The 23,259-nt window shown below is 46.4% G+C and overlaps 1 protein-coding gene across 6 annotated transcripts; it reads left to right on the forward strand.

The window, feature by feature from the left end:
- Positions 1 to 1,898: 1,898 nt before the first annotated feature.
- Positions 1,899 to 21,565, forward strand: fbxo10 (F-box protein 10). Of its 6 annotated transcripts, none has more exons than XM_071404948.1 (13): positions 1,920 to 2,176; positions 4,228 to 4,510; positions 4,595 to 4,862; positions 6,765 to 6,899; positions 8,385 to 9,188; positions 9,541 to 9,693; positions 9,975 to 10,111; positions 14,993 to 15,063; positions 15,541 to 15,693; positions 16,001 to 16,300; positions 19,671 to 19,981; positions 20,065 to 20,252; positions 20,675 to 21,565. In XM_071404948.1, exons 2-13 carry the CDS (start codon positions 4,278 to 4,280, stop codon positions 20,865 to 20,867), a joined length of 2,946 nt encoding a protein of 981 aa, XP_071261049.1. In that variant the 5' UTR covers positions 1,920 to 2,176; positions 4,228 to 4,277; the 3' UTR covers positions 20,868 to 21,565. The 6 variants fall into 6 exon arrangements, with proteins under 6 accessions (XP_071261053.1, XP_071261054.1, XP_071261049.1 ...); XM_071404947.1 differs by having other exon boundaries at positions 1,921 to 2,176; positions 4,254 to 4,510; XM_071404950.1 differs by having other exon boundaries at positions 1,924 to 2,176; positions 4,254 to 4,510; positions 9,541 to 9,690; positions 20,675 to 21,563.
- Positions 21,566 to 23,259: the final 1,694 nt, after the last annotated feature.

A 23,259-nucleotide genomic window follows, 5' to 3' on the forward strand; every position in this document is an offset into this window, starting at 1 on the left:
TCTAGTGATATTGGTGTCTAGCTGTAGACTAGTTGTCTAGTGATATTGGTGTCTAGCTGTAGACTAGTTGTCTAGTGATATTGGTGTCTAGCTGTAGGCTAGTTGTCTAGTGATATTGGTGTCTAGCTGTAGGCTAGTTGTCTAGCGATATTGGTGTCTAGCTGTAGGCTAGTTGTCTAGTGGTATTGGTGTCTAGCTGTAGACTAGTTGTCTAGTGATATTGGTGTCTAGCTGTAGGCTAGTTGTCTAGTGATATTGGTGGCTAGCTGTAGGCTAGTTGTCTAGTGATATTGGTGTCTAGCTGTAGGTTAGTTGTCTAGTGATATTGGTGTCTAGCTGTAGGCTAGTTGTCTAGTGATATTGGTGTCTAGCTGTAGACTAGTTGTCTAGTGATATTGGTGTCTAGCTGTAGACTAGTTGTCTAGTGATATTGGTGTCTAGCTGTAGGCTAGTTGTCTAGTGATATTGGTGTCTAGCTGTAGGCTAGTTGTCTAGTGATATTGGTGTCTAGCTGTAGGCTAGTTGTCTAGTGATATTGGTGTCTAGCTGTGGGCTAGCTGTCTAGTGATATTGGTGTCTAGCTGTAGACTAGTTGACTAGTGATATTGGTGTCTAGCTGTAGACTAGTTGTCTAGTGATATTGGTGTCTAGCTGTAGGCTAGTTGTCTAGTGATATTGGTGTCTAGCTGTAGGCTAGTTGTCTAGTGATATTGGTGTCTAGCTGTAGGCTAGTTGTCTAGTGATATTGGTGTCTAGCTGTAGGCTAGTTGTCTAGTGATATTGGTGTCTAGCTGTAGGCTAGTTGTCTAGTGATATTGGTGTCTAGTTGTCTAGTGATAAAGTGAAATAAATGGTCTGGTAGTTCTGTCTATGAATGTTATGGAGAACACCATTACCCACAAGCCCCTGGAAAACAAACCAATAAGCCTCTAAACAGCTGGTAGTTCTGTCTATGAATGTTATGGAGAACACCATTACCCACAAGCCCCTGGAAAACAAACCAATGAGCCTCTAAACAGCTGGTAGTTCTGTCTATGAATGTTATGGAGAACACCATTACCCACAAGCCCCTGGAAAACAAACCAATGAGCCTCTAAACAGCTGACTGACAAAATCAAACAATGATAAATCAAGGAATAAATAGAATGTATTGGAATAAATGCTTTTCTTTTTTTAATCAATTGCGCATGACAAACAAAATGGCGAAAATGAGGGAGTAGAAAGGAAAATCTATGCGTTTGAAGGAGCTCAGCTGAGGCCGAAATGTTGGAAGTTTTACTTTTTAAATTTAACACTGTAAAACATATTTACCACTACATTTTAAACAAATAAGATAATGGTTAAATTAGCATTATTTAGGGGAGCTAACGGGGAGGGGAGCGGAGCCCCCCCTGTAATTCGCATCGTACATTTTTGCCTCCGTGGATCGATTTATACTTTTCTGACCTGTCCCAAAAGCTTTTGGCAAGCTTGACGCGCGCATTCAGTTAGGCACTTAAGTTATTAAGGCTTACGCACTAATGCCAAATAGCCTAACATAATGAAATGAAAAAACTCAATGTAGCTTATTGGTCGATATAAATTGCACAAGAATGAGACAGTTATGGATTTTTTAAGGTATTATTTGATCTTTATTCCCGCCCGCTCGCTACCCGCCCGACCGCTCGCCACACACCCGCCCTTCATCCACACAATATTTAATGACCCGCCTTCTCCGCGGTTTGGACTGCGGTTTATGAGTCAACATGCGCATCACTAGTGTGTGTGTTTTGTGTGTGTATCACTTGAGCAAAAACTTATTTCGTCTCTCTTCTTATCCCTTCCATCTCAGTTCTCTCTGTCTTCAGCCTCCTCTCTCTCCTCTTCTCTCTCCTTTCTCTCCTCATCCCTCCCCTTCCCTCTCAGTTCTCTCTGTCTCCAGCCTCTCCTCTCTCTCCTCTTCTCTCGCCCACCCTCGCTCCCTCCCGCCCAGTGTAAGGGCGTCCCTGGTTGGTTTCCATGGTTTGCCTTGCCGTAAAGTGAGGGAAAATGTCTGATTCCTGACAGTGTTTCTAATCTTGATCCCGAACCAGGCGTTGTTCCGCTATATCTCAAGAAGCATGGCTATTACAGCTATATACCTAGTTAAAAACCACACTGGGATGTGCGGGGCTTCATCCAAGGGACTTTAACACGGGTAAGATGTCAAATATAGTCTAGTCTACAATGTAGTGAATCCGACGTATAACGTTAGTAAGTACTCGGGTTGCTAGCTAACTAGGTACGTCCACTAAACGCAGATGTGTAGCTAAATTGTTGCTATTATTTTTGCGACAAAATATAGCCGGCCGATAATTCAACGTTTTTATAACGTTACCGATGTTGAAACAAAGTTGCGCCCACGACGATCCAATGTTGTTGCCAGTTGCCACCCCGTCGATGTGTTGCTAGTTGGTACCAATTCCCTTGATGATGATGATGATGATGACTCAGTGACAGACAGACAGTCATATGTAACATCTTCCTCACACTAGCCTTTAGTTAGATGTTAGCTGGCCTGTTCCACAATGTAATGTGGCCCGATGGCCAGTCATTTCCCCAGGAGAATGAGCAGACAGTCAGCCTATGTCTGCAGAGTTTAAACTAAGTCCAATACAAGACGGTCATCATTCATGATATAGGCAGTGGAAGTCACCATCACAACGAAGTGTAGGTCTGTAGGCCTAGTCTACACTAACCTAGTCTGTCTGTCTGTCTGTCTGTCTATAGGCCTAGTCTACACTAACCTAGTCTGTCTATAGGCCTAGTCTACACTAACCCAGTCTGTCTATAGGCCTAGTCTACACTAACCTAGTCTGTCTATAGGCCTAGTCTACACTAACCTAGTCTGTCTATAGGCCTAGTCTACACTAACCTAGTCTGTCTATAGGCCTAGTCTACACTAACCTAGTCTGTCTGTCTGTGTCTGTCTATAGGCCTAGTCTACACTAACCTAGTCTGTCTATAGGCCTAGTCTACACTAACCCAGTCTGTCTATAGGCCTAGTCTACACTAACCTAGTCTGTCTATAGGCCTAGTCTACACTAACCTAGTCTGTCTATAGGCCTAGTCTACACTAACCTAGTCGGTCTATAGGCCTAGTCTACACTAACCTAGTCTGTCTGTCTGTCTGTCTATAGGCCTAGTCTACACTAACCTAGTCTGTCTATAGGCCTAGTCTACACTAACCTAGTCTGTCTATAGGCCTAGTCTACACTAACCTAGTCTGTCTGTCTGTCTGTCTGTCTGTCTGTCTATAGGCCTAGTCTACACTAACCTAGTCTGTCTGTAGGCCTAGTCTACACTAACCTAGTCTGTCTGTAGGCCTAGTCTACACTAACCTAGTCTGTCTGTAGGCCTAGTCTACACTAACCTAGTCTGTCTATAGGCCTAGTCTACACTAACCTAGTCTGTCTGTCTGTCTATAGGCCTAGTCTACACGAACCTAGTCTGCCTGTCTGTCTATAGGCCTAGTCTAAACTAACCCAGTCTGTCTGTCTGTCTATAGGCCTAGTCTAAACTAACCCAGTCTGTCTATAGTCTAGTCTGTCTGTCTATAGGCCTAGTCTAAACTAACCCAGTCTGTCTGTCTGTCTATAGGCCTAGTCTACACTAACCTAGTCTGTCTGTCTGTCTATAGGCCTAGTCTAAACTAACCCAGTCTGTCTGTCTGTCTATAGGCCTAGTCTAAACTAACCTAGTCTGTGTCTGTCTATAGGCCTAGTCTAAACTAACCCTGTCTGTCTGTCTGTCTGTCTGTCTGTCTGTCTGTCTGTCTGTCTATAGGCCTAGTCTGTCTATCTATAGGCCTAGTCTAAACTAACCCAGTATGTCTGTTTGTCTATTGGCCTAGTCTAAACTAACCCAGTCTGTCTGTCTGTCTATAGGCCTAGTCTAAACTAACCCAGTCTGTCTGTCTGTCTATAGGCCTAGTCTAAACTAACCCAGTCTGTCTGTCTGTCTATAGGTCCTAGTCTAAACCAACCCTGTCTGTCTGTCTGTCTGTCTATAGGCCTAGTCTAAACTAACCCAGTCTGTCTATAGGCCTAGTCTAAACTAACCCAGTCTGTCTGTCTGTCTATAGGCCTAGTCTAAACTAACCCAGTCTGTCTGTCTGTCTATAGGCCTAGTCTAAACTAACCCAGTCTGTCTATAGGCCTAGTCTAAACTAACCCAGTCTGTCTATAGGCCTAGTCTAAACCAACCCAGTCTGTCTGTGTGTCTCCGGTCCCCAGGTGCCCACCCTCCCTATCAGATCCATGTCACTGGGCAGCAGGGGAAGCAGCAGCAGCAGCGGCGGCGGTGGTAGAGGTGTCAACCTCCCGGTGGAGGTATGGCGTGTGGTCCTGGCCTACCTCCCCCTCCCAGAGCTGGGCCGCTGCAGCCTGGTGTGCAGGGCCTGGAGAGAGCTGATCCTCTCCCTGGATAACACCCGTTGGAGACAGCTTTGCCTGGGCCTGCCCGAGTGTCCTCGACATCCCAACTGGCCCAGGTACTCGTCGTGGAGATGGTGGTTCTCTGACGTACAAAGGTCCTTCGTTCACATTTCTCTAACCCCGTGTGTCTGTCTCCGTAGTCGGCCTCACCTGGAGCCGTCATCCTGGAGAGAAGCTCTGAGGCAGCATGCCATCGCCAGTCGTACCTGGTCCCGTCACGCCCACCCTGAGCTCCAGCCCTCCGCCTGCCTTCACCTGTTCCGCCGGAGGAAGGAGAGGAGGGTGTGGCAGGTGGGGTCGGGCCTGGAGCTGGAGACGCTGAGGGGGGCGTTGGGTGTAGCTGGGTCGTACGACCGGGTGGTGCTGCACCCCGGGGTCTACGAGGAGCAGGCAGAGTTGGTACTGAAGGTGACTTAACTGATTGGCTGCTAGTTAAAGGGGACTTACTGATTGGCTGCTGTTGTCTTGATGATGCAATGTCTCGTTAAAGGGGACTTACTGATTGGCTGCTGTTGTCTTGATGACACAATGTCTAGTTAAAGGGGACTTACTGATTGGCTGCTGTTGTCTTGATGACACAATGTCTAGTTAAAGGGGACTTACTGATTGGCTCCTGTTGTCTTGATGACACAATGTCTAGTTAAAGGGGACTTACTGATTGGCTGCTGTTGTCTTGATGACACAATGTCTAGTTAAAGGGGACTTACTGATTGGCTCCTGTTGTCTTGATGACACAATGTCTAGTTAAAGGGGACTTACTGATTGGCTGCTGTTGTCTTGATGACACAATGTCTAGTTAAAGGGGACTTACTGATTGGCTGCTGTTGTCTTGATGACACAATGTCTAGTTAAAGGGGACTTACTGATTGGCTGCTGTTGTCTTGATGACGCAATGTCTAGTTAAAGGGGACTTACTGATTGGCTGCTGTTGTCTTGATGACACAATGTCTAGTTAAAGGGGACTTACTGATTGGCTGCTGTTGTCTTGATGACACAATGTCTAGTTAAAGGGGACTTACTGATTGGCTGCTGTTGTCTTGATGACACAATGTCTAGTTAAAGGGGACTTACTGATTGGCTGCTGTTGTCTTGATGACGCAATGTCTAGTTAAAGGGGACTTACTGATTGGCTGCTGTTGTCTTGATGACACAATGTCTAGTTAAAGGGGACTTACTGATTGGCTGCTGTTGTCTTGATGACACAATGTCTAGTTAAAGGGGACTTACTGATTGGCTGCTGTTGTCTTGATGATGCAATGTCTAGTTAAAGGGGACTTACTGATTGGCTGCTGTTGTCTTGATGACACAATGTCTAGTTAAAGGGGACTTACTGATTGGCTGCTGTTGTCTTGATGATGTTAATATCTGTTAGTATCTGTTAATATCTGTTAATGCCTGTTAGTATCTGTTAGTATCTGTTAATATCTGTTAGTATCTGTTAGTTATCTGTTAATGCCTGTTAGTATAGTATCTGTTAGTATCTGTTAGTATCTTAATGTCTGTTAGTATCTGTTAATATCTGTTAATGCCTGTTCGTATCTGTTAATATCTGTTAATATCTGTTAGTATCTGTTAGTATCTGTTAATATCTGTTAATGCCTGTTAATATCTGTTAATGCCTGTTAGTATCTGTTAGTATCTGTTAGTATCTGTTAATATCTGTTAATGCCTGTTAGTATCTGTTAATGCCTGTTAGTATCTGTTAATATCTGATAATGCCTGTTAGTATCTGTTAATATCTGTTAGTATCTGTTAATTTCTGTTAGTATCTGTTAATGCCTGTTAGTATCTGTTAATATCTGTTAGTATCTGTTAATGCCTGTTAATATCTGTTAATGCCTGTTAGTATCTGTTAATGCCTGTTAGTATCTGTTAATATATTAGTATCTTAATGTCTGTTAATATCTATTAATGCCTGTTAATATTTGTTAATGCCTGTTAGTATCTGTTAATATCTGTTAATATCTGTTAATGCCTGTTAGTATCTGTTAATGCCTGTTAGTATCTGTTAATGCCTGTTAGTATCTGTTAATGCCTGTTAGTATCTGTTAATATCTGTTAATATCTGTTAATGCCTGTTAGTATCTGTTAATATCTGTTAGTATCTGTTAATGCCTGTTAGTATCTGTTAATGCCTGTTAGTATCTGTTAATGCCTGTTAGTATCTCTTAGTATCTGTTAATATATTAGTATCTTAATGTCTGTTAGTATCTGTTCATGTCTGTTAATATGTTAGTATCCTTTAGTATCAACTATTGTAATAAGATCTGCAATTTGCTAAATGAAAATATTGCCCTTTGACCCTGCCAGGTGCCTGTGGAGGTGGTGGGGTTAGGGCGGCTGGGGGACGTGGCTCTCCTGGTCAGTCTGGAGCAGCAGTGTCCCACAGCCCGGCTCTCCAACCTGGTCTTCATGCCTGCATGGTTCACCACCGTTGTATACAAGGTACATCAAATCAGATCACATTTATAAAACACGTTTTTACAACAGTACATGTGACAGTGCTTTACAGGCTGACTGGCTGGGGTGTTGGACTGGCTGGCTGGGGTGTCTGGCTGACCGACTGGGGTGTCTGGCTGTCTGACTGGGGTGTCTGGCTGTCTGACTGGGGTGTCTGGCTGTCTGACTGGGGTGTCTGGCTGACCGGCTGGGTTTCTGGCTGACCGACTGGGGTGTCTGACTGTCTGACTGGGGTGTCTGGCTGACCGGCTGGGGTGTCTGGCTGTCTGACTGGGGTGTCTGGCTGACCGACTGGGGTGTCTGGCTGACTGGCTGGGGTGTCTGGCTGTCTGACTGGGGTGTCTGGCTGACCGACTGGGGTGTCTGGCTGGGGTGTCTGGCTGTCTGGCTGACTGGCTGGGGTGTCTGGCTGTCTGACTGGGGTGTCTGACTGTCTGACTGGGGTGTCTGGCTGGGGTGTCTGGGTGTCTGGCTGACTGGCTGGGGTGTCTGGCTGTCTGACTGGGGTGTCTGGCTGACTGACTGGGGTGTCTGACTGGGGTGTCTGGCTGACTGGCTGGGGTGTCTGGCTGTCTGACTGGGGTGTCTGGCTGACTGGCTGGGTGTCTCTGTCTGGGCTGTCAGTCAGTCAGGCTGTAAGCAGTGGCCATCTGTTAATACTCTGTTAGAGCATCTGTTAATACTCTGTTAGAGCTTGCTGCAGTTTCACCTTTTCTCTGTATCATTCTCTCTTCCCCCTCCGGCCCTCTACACCCTCCTGCCCTCTACACCCTCCTGCCCTCTTCCCCCTCCTGCCCTCTACACCCTCCTGCCCTCTACACCCTCCTGTCCTCTACACCCTCCTGCCCTCTTCCCCCTCCTGCCCTCTTCCCCCTCCTGTCCTCTTCCCCCTCCTGCCCTCTACACCCTCCTGCCCTCTACACCCTCCTGCCCTCTTCCCCCTCCTGCCCTCTACACCCTCCTGCCCTCTACACCCTCCTGTCCTCTACACCCTCCTGCCCTCTTCCCCCTCCTGCCCTCTACACCCTCCTGCCCTCTACACCCTCCTGCCCTCTTCCCCCTCCTGCCCTCTTCCCCCTCCTGCCCTCTACACCCTCCTGCCCTCTACACCCTCCTGCCCTCTACACCCTCCTGCCCTCTTCCCCCTCCTGCCCTCTACACCCTCCTGCCCTCTACACCCTCCTGCCCTCTTCCCCCTCCTGCCCTCTACACCCTCCTGCCCTCTTCCCCCTCCTGCCCTCTACACCCTCCTGTCCTCTACACCCTCCTGCCCTCTTCCCCCTCCTGTCCTCTTCCCCCTCCTGCCCTCTACACCCTCCTGCCCTCTACACCCTCCTGCCCTCTTCCCCCTCCTGCCCTCTACACCCTCCTGCCCTCTACACCCTCCTGCCCTCTTCCCCCTCCTGCCCTCTTCCCCCTCCTGCCCTCTTCCCCCTCCTGCCCTCTACACCCTCCTCCCTCCTCCACCAGACGTCGTCAGGTCATGTCCAGTTGGACAACTGTAATTTCGAGGGAGCTCAGCTGCAGATCCGAGGCCCAGGAACCTGCCACGCCCGCTTCTGCTCATTCTCACAGGGAAGCTCCACCCACTTCCTGGGCGTGACCCTCAGCCTGTTGGATAGCTGTGATTTCTCAGGAAGTGATTCGGCGTCCGTGACGGTTGAGGGCGCTCCAGTGACGGAGCGGAACTGGGCCTGTAAACACCTGGCCGCTCTGGCTCGAATCACCACATCCTGGACCTCGCCTGGGAGTGGTAGCCCAGCTGGAGACACCTTGGGCGGGCATTCAGGAGCCACACAGCCCCCTGGGGCTACCATCACCCTGGAGGACTGGAGCAAAGGAGAAACGGGGAGGAGAGGAGGAGGGGAGGAAGGAGTGTGTCAGGATACGGTGATTGAGGACGGCTGGAGCGACAGCCCTCCTAGTGAGGAGGAGGAGGAGGAGGAGGAAAAAGGAGAGGAAGGTTCAGGACAAGGCAACAACAGTCTAAACTACAGACTGGCCCACAGTCACCACGGCCTCTCTCATCTCCTCGGACCCAACCAGGACGACTCCCCCTCGCTGACCCCTGAAGTCCGAACCCTGACCGAGGAGCTCCAACGTGACCCCGGAGCCCAGGCGCTGGTCGAGACAGTGCAGGGGTGCGTGCTGAGGCGCTGCCTGTTTCGGGACGGCAAGGGCGGTGTGCACGTGTGTAACCACGGAAACGCCAGGTTGGAAGGAAACGTGTTCCGGGGGCTGACCTATGCCGTGCGCTGCATCCAGAACGCCACGGTAACCAGATAGGGCTGCCGATCTGATATGATTGGTTGGTTTGTTGATGTATATATCCTCCCTTAACTGAATGTGTTTTAGATAGTAATGTACACTACCGGTCATTCGAGGGTTTTACTTTATTTTTCCTATTTTCTACATTGTAGAATAATAGTGAAGACATCAAAACTATGAAATAACACATATGGAATCATGTAGTAACCAAAGAAGTGTTAAACAAATCAAAATATATTTTCTATTTGAGATTCTTCAAATAGCCACCCTTTGCCTTGATGACAGCTTTGGTGTAGATCAAATATGATTGTATCTCATTGGTGTGTGTATTTTGCATGTGTGTGTGAGTGTGTTCCAGATTGTGATGCTCCGTAACGAGGTGTGTGAGTGTCGTGCGTCGGGCGTGTTCCTGCGTCTGTCGGCTCAGGGTCTGATCGCTGACAACAACATCCACTCCAACGGGGAGGCGGGGCTTGACATCCGCAAGGGGGCGGACCCCATCATCCTGGTAGTTCTATTCATTCTATTTCACATCTGTTCGTCTCTGATGTCATTACATCTATCCTGTTCGTCTCTGATGTCATCATGTCTGTCCTGTTCGTCTTACTAGTGCACTGTGGTATTTTCCTCTCTACACAGCAACCTGTCAAATGGGTGTCAAATCATATGTCTTTCATCTGGTAGAAGTTACAGGACATGGTGATCTAAAATAACAACTGATCAAACTGTCTCTCTCTGTCTCTCTCTCTTTCTCTGTCTCTCTCTGTGTCTCTCTCTGTCTCACTCACTCAGTGTAACAGAATACACAGCGGTTTGCGTTCCGGCATCGTGGTCCTTGGCAACGGGAGGGGTTCCATCCGTAGCAACCAGATCTATAACAACAAGGAAGCAGGAGTCTACATTCTGTTCAACGGGAACCCTGTAGTCAGGTATGAGGGGGTGGGTCTACATTATGTTCACCAGGAACCCTGTGGTCAGGTAGGAGAGGGAAGTCTACAATCTGTTATACAGGAACCGTGTAGTCAGGTAGGAGAGGGTAGTCTACATTCTGTTATACAGGAACCCTGTAGTCAGGTAGGAGAGGTCTACATTCTGTTCAACAGGAACCCTGTAGTCAGGTAGGAGAGGGGAGTCTACATTCTGTTCAACGGGAACCCTGTAGTCAGGTAGTAGAGGGTAGTCTACATTCTGTTCAACAGGAACCCTGTAGTCAGGTAGCAGGGGGGGGGGGGGTCTACATTCTGTTCAACAGGAACCCTGTAGTCAGGTAGGAGAGGGTAGTCTACATTCTGTTCAACAGGAACCCTGTAGTCAGATAGGAGAGGGTAGTCTACATTCTGTTCAACAGGAACCCTGTAGTCAGGTAGGAGAGGGGGGTCTACATTCTGTTATACAGGAACCCTGTAGTCAGGTAGGAGAGGGGAGTCTACATTCTGTTCAACAGGAACCCTGTAGTCAGGTAGGAGAGGGGAGTCTACATTCTGTTCAACAGGAACCCTGTAGTCAGGTAGGAGAGGGGGGTCTACATTCTGTTCAACAGGAACCCTGTAGTCAGGTAGGAGAGGGTAGTCTACATTCTGTTCAACAGGAACCCTGTAGTCAGGTAGGAGGGGGGGGGGGGTCTACATTCTGTTCAACAGGAACCCTGTAGTCAGATAGGAGAGGGTAGTCTACATTCTGTTCAACAGGAACCCTGTAGTCAGGTAGGAGAGGGGAGTCTACATTCTGTTCAACAGGAACCCTGTAGTCAGGTAGGAGAGGGGAGTCTACATTCTGTTCAACAGGAACCCTGTAGTCAGGTAGGAGAGGGGGGGTCTACATTCTGTTCAACAGGAACCCTGTAGTCAGGTAGGAGGGTAGTCTACATTCTGTTCAACAGGAACCCTGTAGTCAGGTAGGAGAGGTCTACATTCTGTTCAACAGGAACCCTGTAGTCAGATAGGAGAGGGGAGTCTACATTCTGTTCAACAGGAACCCTGTAGTCAGGTAGGAGAGCATAGTCTACATTCTGTTCAACAGGAACCCTGTAGTCAGGTAGGAGAGGGGAGTCTACATTCTGTTATACAGGAACCCTGTAGTCAGGTAGGAGAGGGGGGGTCTACATTCTGCTCAACAGGAACCCTGTAGTCAGGTAGGAGAGGGTAGTCTACATTCTGTTATACAGGAACCCTGTAGTCAGGTAGGAGAGGGGGGGTCTACATTCTGCTCCACAGGAACCCTGTAGTCAGGTAGGAGAGGGTAGTCTACATTCTGTTCAACAGGAACCCTGTAGTCAGGTAGGAGAGGGGGGGTCTACATTCTGTTCAACAGGAACCCTGTAGTCAGGTAGGAGAGGGGGGTCTACATTCTGTTATACAGGAACCCTGTAGTCAGGTAGGAGAGGTCTACATTCTGTTCAACAGGAACCCTGTAGTCAGGTAGAAGGGTAGTCTACATTCTGTTATACAGGAACCCTGTAGTCAGGTAGGAGAGGTCTACATTCTGTTCAACAGGAACCCTGTAGTCAGGTAGGAGGGTAGTCTACATTCTGTTCAACAGGAACCCTGTAGTCAGGTAGGAGAGGGTGGTCTACATTCTGTTCAACAGGAACCCTGTAGTCAGGTAGGAGAGGGGAGTCTACATTCTGTTATACAGGAACCCTGTAGTCAGGTAGGAGAGGGGGTCTACATTCTGTTATACAGGAACCCTGTAGTCAGGTAGGAGAGGGGGGTCTACATTCTGTTATACAGGAACCCTGTAGTCGGGTAGGAGAGGGGGGTCTACATTCTGTTCAACAGGAACCCTGTCGTCAGGTAGGAGAGGGTAGTCTACATTCTGTTCAACAGGAACCCTGTAGTCAGGTAGGAGAGGGGGGTCTACATTCTGTTATACAGGAACCCTGTAGTCAGGTAGGAGAGGGGAGTCTACATTCTGTTCAACGGGAACCCTGTAGTCAGGTAGGAGAGGGTGGTCTACATTCTGTTCAACAGGAACCCTGTAGTCAGGTAGGAGAGGGTGGTCTACATTCTGTTCAACAGGAACCCTGTAGTCAGGTAGGAGAGGGGAGTCTACATTCTGTTCAACAGGAACCCTGTAGTCAGGTAGGAGAGGGGGGTCTACATTCTGTTATACAGGAACCCTGTAGTCAGGTAGGAGAGGGGAGTCTACATTCTGTTCAACGGGAACCCTGTAGTCAGGTAGGACTATATATATATATATATCTAGATATTATACACTATATATAGATATTATACACTATGTCTGGAGACATTCATCACTATATATCTAGATATTATACACTATATATAGATATTATACACTATATATCTAGATATTATACACTATATATAGATATTATACACTATATATAGATATTATACACTATATATAGATATTATACACTATATCTAGATATTATACACTATATCTAGATATTATACACTATATATCTAGATATTATACACTATATATATCTAGATATTATACACTATATATAGATATTATACACTATATCTAGATATTATACACTATATCTAGATATTATACACTATATCTAGATATTATACACTATATATCTAGATATTATACACTATATATATCTAGATATTATACACTATATATAGATATTATACACTATATATAGATATTATACACTATATATAGATATTATACACTATATATAGATATTATACACTATATATAGATATTATACACTATGTATCAAGATGTTATACACTATATATCTAGATATTATACACTATATCTAGATATTATACACTATGTATCAAGATGTTATACACTATATATCTAGATATTATACACTATACATCTAGATATTATACACTATATATATATATATTATACACTATATATCTAGATATTATACACTATATCTAGATATTATACACTATATATATATATATTATACACTATATCTAGATATTATACACTATATATAGATATTATACACTATATATAGATATTATACACTATATATAGATATTATACACTATATATCTAGATATTATACACTATATATATCTAGATATTATACACTATATTTAGATATTATACACTATATATAGATATTATACACTATATATAGATATTATACACTATATATATAGATATTATACACTATATCTAGATATTATACACTATATATATAGATATTATACACTATATATAGATATTATACACTATATATAGATATTATACACTATATATAGATATTATACACTATATATCTAGATATTATACACTATATATAGATATTATACACTATATATAGATATTATACACTATATATAGATATTATACACTATCTAGATATTATACATTATATATATAGATATTATACACTTTATATATAGATATTATACACTATATATATATAGATGTTATACACTATATATAGATATTATACACTATATATATAGATATTATACACTATATATCTAGATATTATACACTATATATACATCACTTAATATATATATATTATACACTATATATAGATATTATACACTATATATAGATATTATACACTATATATATAGATATTATACACTATATATAGATATTATACACTATATATATCTAGATATTATACACTATATATCTAGATATTATACATTATATATATAGATATTATACACTTTATATATAGATATTATACACTATATATATATAGATGTTATACACTATATATAGATATTATACACTATATATATATAGATATTATACACTATATATATATAGATGTTATACACTATATATAGATATTATACACTATATATATATAGATATTATACACTATATATAGATATTATACACTATATATAGATATTATACACTATATATCTAGATATTACAGTGATCCCTCGCCACTTCGCGGTTCACTTATCGCGGATTCGCTATTTCGCGGATTTTCATAATGCATTTTTTATTTTTTTTTGGTGCATTGTGCTCTGCATTCTGATTCGCTAAAAACTCACTCCCGCTTCTTGTATCAAAACATGCTACGAATTGTGCTATCATTTTGTCGTCTCGTGCAGTTATGTGTACGTACATAAAACAGCTTGGCAAATTTACATTAAGTTGGCCAGGAAGGAAGGAAGGACTAACGCTTGGTCGCTTAGCAACCATGGTGCGAATGGCCACTGAACTTAGGCGAGTAGCTGAGGAATGGGACCCTTTGATGAGCCGTTCATTACAGTTCTCCAACGTAATCGATGGTGGCATGTCGGTGTACAAGGATCTTTTTGCAAAGAAGAAAAAAGAGCGACAACAGCTGCCTATCACTATGCTCTTCTCCCGAACAAACACACCTGCACCGCGGGCTTCAGAAGAAGAGAACACTGCAGAGCGCAGTCAGGATGCAGCGGCCCAGTCTGAAGAGCAGTGAAACGGCCTACACGTGAGTCACTGTATTTGTATACATGTAATAGTTGCTAATTGTAAAAAAAAAAGAAGTTTTCTATTTCGCGGATTTCACTTATCGCGGGTCATTTTCGGAACGTAACCCCCGCGATAAACGAGGGATTACTGTATACACTGTCTAGAGACATTCAACACTATATATCTAGATATTATACACTATGTCTGGAGACATTCAACACTATATATAAAATATACATTTATTTGACATCCCTCTCCCTCCAACCTTCTCTCTCTCTCCTTCCATCTCTCCAAACTTCTCCCTCTCTCTCCTTCCCTCTACCCCTCCCCCTCCCTCTACCTTCTCTCTCCTTCCCTCTACCCCTCCCCCTCCCTCCAACCTTCTCCCTCTCTCTCTCCTTCCCTTTTTCCTCCCTCCCTCTCTCCTCCAGTGGTAACCATATCTTCCAGGGTCAGGCAGCAGGGATTGCTGTGAATGAGAACGGCAGAGGGGTGATAGTCGGTACTTACACACACACACACACAGCACACACAGCAGCACACACACACACAGCAGCACACACACACACACACACACACACACAGCAGCACACACACACACACACACACACACACACACACACACAGCACACACACACACACACACACACACACACACACACACACACACACACACACACACACACACACACACACACACACACACACACACACACACACACACACAGCAGCACACACACACACACACACACACACACAGCAGCACACACACACACAGCAGCACACACACACACACACACACACACACACACACACACACACACACACACACACACACACACACACACACACACACACACACAGCATCTTGACTGAAATGTGAAAAGTACTTTATGAATGAAATGTATTATTCGTGATATTATGTAAATGTAGGTACTTTAATGCTATCTATCCATTCTCCCCCCTCCTCCTCCTCCAGAGAATGTGATCAGGGAGAACCAGTGGGGGGGTGCAGACATCAGGCGGGGGGGCGACCCGGTCCTGAGGAACAACTACATCTGTCATGGCTACTCTGACGGGGTGGTGGTGGGGGAGAGAGGCCGTGGACTCATAGAGGGAAACCACATCTACAGTGAGTAATACACTTCCTGTTCGCTGACGTCACTTCCTGTCACTTCCTGTCCTCCTCTCTGACGGGGTGGTGGTGGGGGAGAGAGGCCGTGGACTCATAGAGGGAAACCACATCTACAGTGAGTAATACACTTCCTGTTCACTGACGTCACTTCCTGTCCTCCTCTCTGTCGGGGTGGTGGTGGGGGAGAGAGGCCGTGGTCTCATAGAGGGAAACCACATCTACAGTGAGTAATACACAGACACACTTCATGTTTGCTGACGTCACTTCCTCTTCTCCTGTCCTCCTCTCCTCTCCCTTCTCCTAGGCAACAAGGGCTGTGGTGTGTGGTTGATGTCCTCCAGCCTCCCTCAGCTGTTGGGAAACTACATTACCCATAACCGCATGTACGGGCTGGCCGTGTTCTGCCGAAAGGACCCTGACGGGGGCGGGACCAGGGAAGGGAGGCAGGAGGGAGGAGGAAGAGGAGGAGGACAGGAGAACTTCCATGAGGAAGGAGAGCTGCTGGCATGGGAAGGTGACCTTGACAGCGAGGACGAACGTCTCTCCGCCCGGCGCTCCATCAGCACGGCTCTGGTGGAGGGAAACTGCATTAGCCGCAATGGAGGTGAGACTGTAGACACTGTAGAGCCGTAATGGAGGAGAGACTGTAGACACTGTAGGGCCGCAATGGAGGAGAGACTGTAGACACTGTAGAGCCGTAATGGAGGTGAGACTGTAGACACTGTAGAGCCACAATGGAGGAGAGACTGTAGACACTCTAGGGCCGCAATGGTGGAGAGATTGTAGACACTGTAGAGCCACAATGGAGGAGACACTGTAGAGCCACAATGGAGGAGACTGTAGACACTGTAGAGCCGTAATGGAGGTGAGACTGTAGAGCCACAATGGAGGAGAGACTGTAGACACTGTAGGGCCGCAATGGAGGAGACACTGTAGACACTATAGAGCCACAATGGAGGAGACACTGTAGAGCCACAATGGAGGAGAGACTGTAGAGCCACAATGGAGGAGAGACTGTAGAGCCACAATGGAGGAGACTAGACACTGTAGAGTCACAATGGAGGTGAGACTGTAGACACTGTAGAGCCGTAATGGAGGTGAGACTGTAGACACTGTAGAGCCGTAATGGAGGTGAGACTGTAGACACTGTAGAGCCACAATGGAGGAGAGACTGTAGTCACTGTAGAGCCACAATGGAGGTGAGATTGTAGACACTGTAGAGCCACAATGGAGGTGAGACTGTAGTCACTGTAGAGCCACAATGGAGGTGAGATTGTAGACACTGTAGAGCCACAATGGAGGTGAGATTGTAGACACTGTAGAGCCACAATGGAGGTGAGACTGTAGTCACTGTAGAGCCACAATGGAGGTGAGATTGTAGACACTGTAGAGCCACAATGGAGGTGAGATTGTAGACACTGTAGAGCCACAATGGAGGTGAGACTGTAGTCACTGTAGAGCCGTAATGGAGGTGAGATTGTAGACACTGTAGAGCCGTAATGGAGGTGAGATTGTAGACACTGTAGAGCCACAATGGAGGTGAGATTGTAGACACTGTAGAGCCACAATGGAGGTGAGACTGTAGTCACTGTAGAGCCACAATGGAGGTGAGATTGTAGACACTGTAGAGCCACAATGGAGGAGAGACTATAGACACTGTAGAGCCACAATGGAGGAGAGACTGTAGACACTGTAGAGCCACAATGGAGGAGAGACTGTAGACACTGTAGAGCCACAATGGAGGTGAGACTGTAGACACTGTAGAGCCGCAATGGAGGTGAGACTGTAGACACTGTAGAGCCACAATGGAGGCTGGCAGAACAGAGTGCCCAGGTTAGTGTGTAGGGTTTGAGCATAGCCTAAAAGGTAGGGAGGGGGCAGTTCCTCTTGTAGAGGACGTGAGCTTCGACTGGAAGCCAGTGGAGTGTGAGGAGGAGTGGGGTAACATGGGAGAATTTGGGAAGGTTGAACTCCAGGCGGGCTGCTGCGTTCTGGGTAAGTTGCAGGGGTTTGATGACACAAGCGGGGAGCCCAGCCAACAGCCAGTTGCAGTCATCCAGACGATATTAGGACCTGCGCCACTGCCTGTGTGAGGTAGGGTCGTACTCTACGGATGTTGTAGAGCATGAACCTGCAGGACATGGTCACTGCTGTGATGTTTGCAGAGAACGACAGAGTGTTGTCCAGGGTCACGCCAGTGTTCTTTACACTCTGGGAGGGGCGACACTGTGGTGTTGTCAACCGTGATGGAGAGGTCCTTCAGCCTGCAGGCCTTCCCCGGGAGAAAGAGCAGCTCTGTCTTGTCGAGGTTGAGCTTGAGGTGGTGGGCAGACACCCAAGCTGAGATATCTGCCAGGCACTCAGAGATGCTTGTCAGAAGGGGGGGGGAGAAGAGTAGTTGAGTGTCATCCTCATAGCAGCGATAGGTCGGATTGGTTTGGGTTTTTACTTTACCTTCTATACCGGCATTTGAATGTTTGGTTTGTTCAATGTGATAAGGCCATTTTTATTGTTTACTTCTCTCCGGTCTCTCTATGCCGCTGTCCACACAGACACAGGCCACCCCTCCTGTCACTCAAGGAGCGCATTTGATGTTCCTCAACCAGGAGGCACTTCCGCGTCCCCGTCTGCACGGTCAACGCAACGCAATCAACACTGTCGATGACAACGATGCAGTTGTCACTTTTGCTTCTTAAAATATAAATCTACTAGTATTCTATAAGTACACTATTAGCTTGTGTTTCTTACATCTGCTAACAGTTAGCTTGTCTTTTCTTAGCAAGTTGTTCCTAAATCTTGTTAGCCGCTAATGCTAATCGCTAGCTAGCTAATACATGTAACGTAATGAGTCAGAGCAAGCGTAATTAGCTATACAGCCTGATAATACCAGTGATTGTGTTGACCTTAACTAGCATGTTGTTTGTGCAACAGTGTCTTCTAAATTTAAAGAGGTAAACGGAAAAGCAAGAATCAGTTAGCTACATGAAGTAGCTAAGAGAAAACATTCAATGTAGCCAAAGATTATAGGGTCCCCTAGGAAACACCTATCATCAACACATTAGTTCCTACCCTGTCACAATAATAACTTCTCCCTGGCATTTTCATTCGTTGTCATGTCCAACAACACTGTATTAAAAGTGCCCACTATTATATTGTAACTATATAATTAGAATATACATTAAATTCCTATGATTCCAACAGTTAACACAAGTGTTTTGCTCTTAAATCACAACATTTGGTTAAAAATAAGGCCCAGGTGACTTGCCCATATCGTGCAACTCTACATGGCAGTGTGGAAACGATCTCAAATACAGAAATTGATGAAAATTATGTTTTGTTTTGTTTTATACTGTTCAATTCAACTTCAATCCAATCAGAATGGAGAAAGACACATTGAAATCACTTAGAATATATGTGTTGCCACCCAAGGGCCACGCACTACTCATAAAGCACATTTACAACTTTTATTAATCAAAAACATAAAATACCGTGATATAATATTTTGGCCATATCGCCCAGCCCTATGTGAGGATATGACAGAGCTGAGTGACTTGGTGTAGAGAGAGAAGAGGAGAGGTCCATCCTCATAGCAGTGATAGGAGAGACCATGTGAGGATATGACAGAGCTGAGTGACTTGGTGTAGAGAGAGAAGAGGGCCTAGAACAATGACATTTGGTCTACCGTTTACCTCGTACCATCTAAACGCAGCATTGTTGTTAAATCACTGATATGGAACATAAACTCTCTCTCTCTCTCTGTCTCTCTCTCTCTCTCTCTCTGTCTCTCTCTGTCTCTCTGTCTTTCTCTCTCTCTTTCTCTCTGTCTCTCTGTGTCTGTCTCTCTGTCTTTCTGTCTCTCTCTCTCTCTCTCTCTCTCTCTCTCTCTCTCTCTCTCTGTCTCTCTCTCTCTCTCTCTCTCTCTCTGTCTCTCTCTCTCTCTCTCTCTCTCTCTCTGTCTCTCTCTCTCTGTCTAGCGGTTGGTTTATACGTGAAGAGCAGTGAACCGCTGAATGTCGTTGCTAACCTAGTGAACGGTAACCGTGGCGCCGGTGTTGCCGTGCTACAGAGCGGTCAGCTGACTCGACTAGTTGCTAACTGCGTCCATGGAAACGGGCGCGGTGGCGTCGCCGTGGAGAGGGAGTGTCGGGTGGAACTCCGCGGCAACGGTGTGTATGACAACGGCGGCCATGGCGTTAGTTTCCGGGGCGATGGACAGGTGGTGGAGAACGACGTGGTGGGTAACCGTGGTTACGGGATACGGTTGACGGACAGCGCCGACGTCAAGGTGAGCTGGGCTCAGACACACAACAAACATACACACCAAATCACCATCACCCTGGGAATTAAATAAATACTTTGTGTGTGTAGGTGTTGCGTAATCGAGTCCAGCCGGTACAGGGGTGTGGCATCGCCGTGCTGGGGCCGGCAAAGGCCGTCGTCCACGACAACCTGGTGTTCCAGGGTCACCCCGGCAACGTCAAACCCCCGCTACACCGCGACCCCGGCAACGACAGCAGCGCGCTGCGCAACAACAGCGTGCTGAAACATAGCAACAGGTAGCTAAGCAACCGACTTTCAATGCTACTCACCAAGTATGGACACTTCCTTCTAGCTATTTAATGGGTTAATACATTTTACCTCTCCTCTCTCCTCATCCCTTCTCTTCTCTCATCCCGTTTCCTCTCCTCTCTCCTCATCCCTTCTCTTCTCTCATCCCGTTTCCTCTCCTCTCTCCTCATCCCTTCCCTTCTCTCATCCCGTTTCCTCTCTCCTCATCCCTTCTCTCATCCCGTTTCCTCCTCTCTCCTCATCCCTTCTCTTCTCTCATCCCGTTTCCTCTCCTCATCCCTCTCCTCCCCTCTCTATCCTCCACCACATTTGACCTCTCCTCATCCTTTCTCCTTCCCTCATCCCGTTTCCTCTCCTCTCCATCCTCCACCACCCCCCCCCCCCCCCCCTCTCTGCTCTCTCCTTCCAGGACATGTTCCTCTGCCCCTCCCTGGGTTTTGGAGAACCCTCCCCCCCGCCCCCTCTCTGACCGTCCCTCATCCCTCCCCCCCTCCTCCTCCTGTCACCCCTCCCACTTTGCCATCTCCATGACTACCAGGATCACCGCCACCGTCGAGAGCGGTTGCCATAACAACGGCAGCGTCTTCTGCACCATCCTCTGAGGCCCTAGCAACCAGCCCGCCTAGCAACCCCACCCTGAAGACGACGGATTGGATGACCTTCAAGAGTTCAGCCCTGACCTCTCCTGTCTCGAAACATTCTGTTTTCTTAAAACATTCCTCTGATATGTTGATCTAGGAACACTTGAACTCTGCAGATGTTGTGGAATGGCTGGACACAGAACGTTGCCTGTCTTGGGTGTTCTAGAACATTGTCCTCCCCCGGGGGGGTTCTAGAACGTTGTCCTCCCCCAGGGGGGTTCTAGAACATTGTCCACCCCGGGGGTTCTAGAACGTTGTCCACCCCGGGGGTTCTAGAACATTGTCCACCCCGGAGGGTTCTAGAACATTGTCCACCCCGGAGGGTTCTAGAACATGGTCCTCCCTGGGGGTTCTAGAACATGGTCCTCCCTGGGGGTTCTAGAACATGGTCCTCCCTGGGGGTTCTAGAACATGGTCCTCCCAGAGGGTTCTAGAACGTTGTCCTCCCCGGAGGGTTCTAGAAGTGTCATTGAGTTATGAGATCCCCACTACTGGAGGAGCTTCTATACAGCATTTACCACTGTGACTGGTGTGGTATCATGGACAGTGTCATGTGACTGGTGTGGTATCATGGACAGTATCATGTGACTGGTGTGGTATCATGGACAGTGTCATGTGACTGGTGTGGTATCATGGACAGTGTCATGTGACTGGTGTGGTATCATGGACAGTGTCATGTGACTGGTGTGGTATCATGGACAGTGTCATGTGACTGGTGTGGTATCATGGACAGTGTCATGTGACTGGTGTGGTATCATGGACAGTGTCATGTGACTGGTGTGGTATCATGGACAGTATCATGTGACTGGTGTGGTATCATGTGACTGGTGTGGTATCATGGACAGTGTCATGTGACTGGTGTGGTATCATGGACAGTGTCATGTGACTGGTGTGGTATCATGGACAGTGTCATGTGACTGGTGTGGTATCATGGACAGTATCATGTGACTGGTGTGGTATCATGGACAGTGTCATGTGACTGGTGTGGTATCATGTGACTGGTGTATCATGGACAGACTGGTGTGGTATCATGGACAGTATCATGTGACTGGTGTGGTGTCATGTGACTGGTGTGGTATCATGTGACTGGTGTGGTATCATGGACAGACTGGTGTGGTATCATGGACAGACTGGTGTGGTATCATGGACAGTGTCATGTGACTGGTGTGGTATCATGGACAGTGTCATGTGACTGGTGTGGTATCATGGACAGTGTCATGTGACTGGTGTGGTATCATGGACAGTGTCATGTGACTGGTGTGGTATCATGGACAGTATCATGTGACTGGTGTGGTATCATGGACAGTGTCATGTGACTGGTGTGGTATCATGGACAGTGTCGTGTGACTGGTGTGGTATCATGGACAGTGTCATGTGACTGGTGTGGTATCATGGACAGTGTCATGTGACTGGTGTGGTATCATGGACAGTGTCATGTGACTGGTGTGGTATCATGGACAGTATCATGTGACTGGTGTGGTATCATGGACAGTGTCATGTGACTGGTGTGGTATCATGGACAGTATCATGTGACTGGTGTGGTATCATGGACAGTGTCATGTGACTGGTGTCATGTGACTGGTGTGGTATCATGGACAGTGTCGTGTGACTGGTGTGGTATCATGGACAGTGTCATGTGACTGGTGTGGTATCATGGACAGTATCATGTGACTGGTGTGGTATCATGGACAGTGTCATGTGACTGGTGTGGTATCATGTGACTGGTGTGGTATCATGGACAGTGTCATGTGACTGGTGTGGTATCATGGACAGTGTCATGTGACTGGTGTGGTATCATGGACAGTGTCATGTGACTGGTGTGGTATCATGGACAGTGTCATGTGACTGGTGTGGTATCATGGACAGTGTCATGTGACTGGTGTGGTATCAGTGGTTAGGGATTGGAGTTTTACCTGACTAGGAATAACTCCTAGCCTAAATAATGACAATATTCACGTTTCCCCCCAAAAATCCTGTTTCCTCACTGAAATGTCTACTAGTGTGTTTTTACTGGCCTTTCTAAATGTTTTCACCACACGAGTCACTTCCTCAGTTCTCCCAGACGGGTAATGTTCTGACGGTATAAACTCAGTGTGTTTTTACTGGTCACTTCCTCAGTTCTCCCAGACGGGTAATGTTCTGACGGTATGAACTCAGTGTGTTTTTACTGGTCACTTCCTCAGTTCTCCCAGACGGGTAATGTTCTGACGGTATAAACTCAGTGTGTTTTTACTGGTCACTTCCTCAGTTCTCCCAGACGGGTAATGTTCTGACGGTATAAACTCAGTGTGTTTTTACTGGTCACTTCCCCAGTTCTCCCAGACGGGTAATGTTCTGACGGTATAAACTCAGT

Source organism: Salvelinus alpinus, chromosome 6 (genome assembly GCF_045679555.1).
Source record: "Salvelinus alpinus chromosome 6, SLU_Salpinus.1, whole genome shotgun sequence".
NCBI lineage: Eukaryota > Metazoa > Chordata > Actinopteri > Salmoniformes > Salmonidae > Salvelinus > Salvelinus alpinus.